This window comes from Portunus trituberculatus, chromosome 41 (assembly GCF_017591435.1).
Source record: "Portunus trituberculatus isolate SZX2019 chromosome 41, ASM1759143v1, whole genome shotgun sequence".
Classification (NCBI taxonomy): Eukaryota; Metazoa; Arthropoda; class Malacostraca; order Decapoda; family Portunidae; genus Portunus; species Portunus trituberculatus.
The window spans coordinates 27,928,228-27,933,227 of record NC_059295.1 but is presented as its reverse complement, the minus strand read 5'-3'; the positions used below and the strand labels follow the sequence as shown (position 1 = coordinate 27,933,227).

Genomic DNA, 5,000 nt, shown 5'->3' with positions numbered 1-5,000 from the left:
ATGTATTTTGCATTCTCTCTCTCTCTCTCTCTCTCTCTCTCTCTCTCTCTCTCTCTCTCTCTCTCTCTCTCTCTCTCTCTCTCTCTCTCTCTCTCTCTCTCTCTCTCTCTCTCTCTCTCTCTCTCTCTCTCTCTCTCTCAACACGCAACTTGTCTCGCTTGGCATCGTGACAGTCGTGTGTGTGTGTGTGTGTGTGTGTGTGTGTGTGTGTGTGTGTGTGTGTGTGTGTGTGTGTGTTTAATTAGCATCATTCTGTATTCGTGTCGCTACCTGAAGCACCAAGTTTTGTATGTAGTGGTAGTTGTGGTGGTGGTGGTGGTGGTGGTGGTGGTGGTGGTGGTGACTGATGGGTGTTATGAGTGGGAAGAGATGAGCGTCGTTGTTTTGGGTTGGTTGGTACATCTGTTGTGTGGATCAGTGCCAGAGGTGCCCCAGAGATGTTGCCTCTTTTAGCACGGGTGTTCATTCAAGTCAGTGCCAGGTCTTGGTTAGGGTTAAGGGATATAGAGGCAAAGGGGATTTTTGTCCTCGCTGACCTGTTTACAATGGCCGTGTTGGAGGGCGGATGTTCTGCCACTCACGGGGATTGCCACCATCACCTGTATGGGATACGACGGAGGAACACTGAAGGTGACAGTGGCAGACACTTAAGGGATATAGAGGCAAAGGGGATTTTTGTCCTCGCTGACCTGTTTACAATGGCCGTGTTGGAGGGCGGATGTTCTGCCACTCACGGAGATTGCCACCATCACCTGTATGGGATACGACGGAGGAACACTGAAGGTGACAGTGGCAGACACCTTTGTAGGGTAATTGTGGGCACCTGTATGGGGCAGTGGTGGACACCTGCTGTGGAATTGAGAGGGAGGAGGGCACTTGTGTAGGGCAGTTACTGGGAGAAATGTGTTGGGCAGTGGCTGGAGTCTGGGGGTACTCACCTGTGTTGGTCCGTCTTTCACGTTTTGGGTGTATCTGTACACTTCCTTCTTTTGGCCGATGTCATGCATGCGCTGTGTTAGGAGCTTCTCAGGCGTATCTTGTGGCAAGAGGCAGTCGTTGACGGTGAGGGTGAGGTGGTGTGGACTGGGCTTCACCCAGCGCAACACCGGGAACACCGCCTTGTTATCGCTGCCCATCACCGTAACTACCAGGCGATCCACGAACCAAGCGGCACCAACGCCGAATTTCTCGAGCCACAACTCTATGGCGGTGACATTACGGAGGTCTGGCAGGCCGCTGTACCGCTTGAAGGTGCAGGTTTGACCGCGGCAATTTGTGATCATGCGGTTGGTGAGACGCAACGTGGATGAGGCGCGACCCTGGTCGTCATGCAGTATGATAAACACCTTGGAGTCAGTGCCCGCTCCTCGACGGTCTCCTGTCACCACAGTGATCATCACGTCGGCGGCACTGTCTTTTGGTTGTGGCTGAACCTCACACCCCTGGCAGGCAGGCGCGCGGCGACGCGCAAAGGGGCTCTTCATGGTGGACTGATGCACGTTATAATGGGTGAAGACTTGACGATGCACAAGTGAATGACGAGGAAGAGAGTGCGTTGCGTCTGTACCGAGCGGCGAGAGTGGTACGTAGTAGTGTGGTGGTGGCTCAACGAGGCAAGGTTGGGACCTCCGGTCCGTGTCGAAAACAGACACTCACTGAGGCAGCAGCGCCGTGCTGGGCAGCGCTAAGGCAGTAACGGAACCTTGTTAAATCTGGCATCCCCAGTATACCTCTACTCTCTCACATTCCCTTCCTCCATCCCATCTCCTTCCTCATGGTTCCCTCCCGGATCGGTGTGGCCATCTACAGATTTTACAGAGGAGGCGAGGTATGAGACAGCCGCCTCTAGACAACAGTGATAACAGTGGGCGGCGGTTCACTCTCCATAGCCATCCCTCCCCTTCACCTCCCCTGCACGCAGGAAGCTTCTTGCTGATGCCCTTGACGATGAACGTAAGTGGCCAGCGTGTATATATTGGAGACCGCTATCACCATCACCACTTCTATTGCCATTGTCTTTTTGTTTGCTCTCTCTCTCTCTCTCTCTCTCTCTCTCTCTCTCTCTCTCTCTCTCTCTCTCTCTCTCTCTCTCTCTCTCTCTCTCTCTCTCTCTCTCTCTCTCTCTCTCTCCTCCTCCTCCTCCTCCTCCTCCTCCTCCTCCTCCTCCTCCTCCTCCTCCTCCTCCTCCTCCTCCTCCTCCTCCTCCTCCTCCTCCTCCTCCTCCTCCTCCAAGTTGATGTGATATAAACAAGTAAATGATTCTAAAATTATTATAATATTTGATTCATACACACACACACACACACACACACACACACACACACACACACACACACACACACACACACACACACACACACACACACACACACACACACCCCTAAGCTCTTCCGGACGATCACAAAAAGTAACCATATTAGGTGAGAGCTTTAAGCGTGGGTGTGAGAGGGTGCTTGTGTAAGTGTGTACTTGTTGGAAGTGTAGGTGGATGTCTGAGTGGGCGTGGGGGTGGGCGTGGCGTGTGGATGGGCGTGTTTGCGTTTGTGTGCGGGAAAAATATGAAATATAAAAGGGGGAAGGGAGAAAGGGAGAGGGAGATGAAGAGGGAGAAGGGAGAGGGATAGGGAGAGAAATAGAGGGAGAGGGAGATGGAGAGGGAGAAGGATAGGGAGATAGAGGGAGAAGGAGGAAGAAGAAAGGGAGAGGGACAAGAAGATGGAAAGATATAGAGGGAGAGGGAGAGGGAATAGAGAAGGGAGATAATTACACCAATAAATAATGCAATTACAGACACACACACACACACACACACACACACACACACACACACACACACACACACACACACACACACACACACACACACACACACACACAGGGAGAGAGAATTTCCTTATCCAATTCTTTTAAGAGTGATCTAATCCATTCTCTACTTCCCTCTATCTCAGTCATTTCCTGCCTTACATAACCCTGTATCTATGGTTCTTCTCCTTCTCTCCCTTCTTCCTTCGTTCTCTCCTTCTCTCCACTCCTACCCGTGAATTCTTCCCTCCCTCCACTCCTGCACTCCCTCCTCTATTACTGTATGTTGTTCGGTCATGTTTTTCTCTTCTGCTTGTCTGTGTTGTTGTTGTTTTTGTTGTTGTTTGTTTATTGCGTTTTTTTTTTCTTCATCTTTACTCTATTTAGTTTTATTTTTTTATTTCAACACACACACACACACACACACACACACACACACACACACACACACACACACACACACACACACACACACACACACACACACACACACACGTTTCTTTATCCAACACTTATCCATACTTGAGAAAAGTGTGTGTGTGTGTGTGTGTGTGTGTGTGTAATTTACCTCGGTTGTCTACTAGTCACTCAGCCAGTCTTCCCCATTATGGAGCGAGCTCAGAGCTCATAGATCGATCTTCGGGTAGGACTGAGACCACAACACACTCCACACACCGGGAAAGCGAGGCCACAACCCTTCGAGTTACACCCCGTACCTATTTACTGCTAGGTGAACAGGGGCCACACATTAAGAGGCTTGCCCATTTGCCTCGCCGCTTTGGGACTCGAACCCGGCCCTCTCGATTGTGAGTCGAGCGTGTGTGTGTGTGTGTGTGTGTGTGTGTGTGTGTGTGTGTGTGTGTGTGTGTGTCGGAATCTATGGTCCATACAGTCTATAGTCTATATACAATGGCTTCCTTAAAAAGAGAAAATGTAATATAGAAAATTGTATCATTTACTCGCAAACATCCGTGGATCATTGTTATCTGCAGATGGAGAGTTTAACCTCCTTCAGTACCATGACGCTTTTCCATATTCCTTCTGCTTGCTATTTGGTTATTTTATGCAGCTTCAGAAACTCATGGGGGGGGATTGAAATAGTGAAAACTGTGACCATTAATCTTCTGCCCTCCAAAAATCCTTCCTAATGTAAATAAAATGGCCTAATCGTACACAAATCTCAGGGTGAAAATGTGTCCCAGTATTGAAAAGCATAAGGCTAAGAGCTTCACCTGATTATCTAACCCCTATAAATTTGTCTCTTTCTGACAGGTGAGTGTGCCAGCAGGAGTGACCTGGGACTGCGAAGAGAAAGATCAAGTGAGGTCAGGTCAAGTCAGATGGAGGTTTGGTAGAGAAGGTGACCTCACACAATTATTGAAGATATGAAAACTAAGGAATATTTGTTTACAGTAATGAAGACGATAGATGTGCTTCGATGTGCTGTTTTAGAGGTGGATTGGATTGCCGATTTCTTGAAAGTTCAGTGTTCATCAAATTGTTGGTGGGTTTATGAGTATTTCTCCCCATCGATCATGTAGAATTATTGTTCAACCATCACTTAGAAAATAAAACACACTGAAATAACAAAAAACAAACCCGAAAAATCACATTATTGCCCAGTTGAGAGAGAGAGAGAGAGAGAGAGAGAGAGAGAGAGAGAGAGAGAGAGAATTAGTTTAGTGAAATAAATAATTCGGAGCTTCGAGATAATGAAAACATAACATTTACGTGAAAAGAAACCCAATGAAAAAACTGTGAATTTCTTGATGCCTATCTTCGTACACGACTCTCTCTCTCTCTCTCTCTCTCTCTCTCTCTCTCTCTCTCTCTCTCTCTCTCTCTCTCTCTCTCTCTCTCTCTCGATATAAGACACTGAAACGTTTTAACCCTTTGCTGGTCATTTTTTCGTGTGTCAGTGAAAGAGTTAAGTGATTCTAAGGATAGTGAATGGTAATTGACCCCCGAGTGTTTATAATTCTCGTCTTCATTCACCATACAAAGAGCCATTAAAATCCATTCCCTCCAAGAAGTGATTGTTTTATGGTTGAAGGGACTAAGTTTCGTGTCTAAATTCTCTTCCACTTCAATTTCTCATTTATTCATCTTATTCTGACAAAAGAGTTTGGGAAATCGCTACTTGTAATGTGTTAAATCTATAGACAGCTAACATTTGGCCCAGATTTTTGGTTGGCTAA

The 5,000-nt window shown here is 47.5% G+C and overlaps 2 protein-coding genes across 6 annotated transcripts in view; one reads left to right on the top strand and one right to left on the bottom strand.

Moving 5' to 3' along the window:
- The window catches only part of LOC123516867, a 130,325-nt gene that overhangs the window by 36,722 nt on the left and 88,603 nt on the right, over positions 1 to 5,000 (top strand). The window lies entirely within an intron of this gene.
- LOC123516860 (allene oxide synthase-lipoxygenase protein-like) overlaps positions 1 to 5,000 on the bottom strand; it is a 96,719-nt gene that overhangs the window by 43,935 nt on the left and 47,784 nt on the right. Inside the window, exon 1 of one of the 5 annotated variants that reach the window (XM_045276569.1) lies at positions 939 to 1,950. The exons of the other annotated variants lie outside the window; for them this stretch is intronic. Coding sequence (XP_045132504.1) covers positions 939 to 1,484 — 546 coding nt within the window. The 5' untranslated portion in view covers positions 1,485 to 1,950. Of the gene's footprint in view, positions 1 to 938; positions 1,951 to 5,000 lie in introns of those variants that run through there. 5 annotated transcript variants of the gene reach the window in all.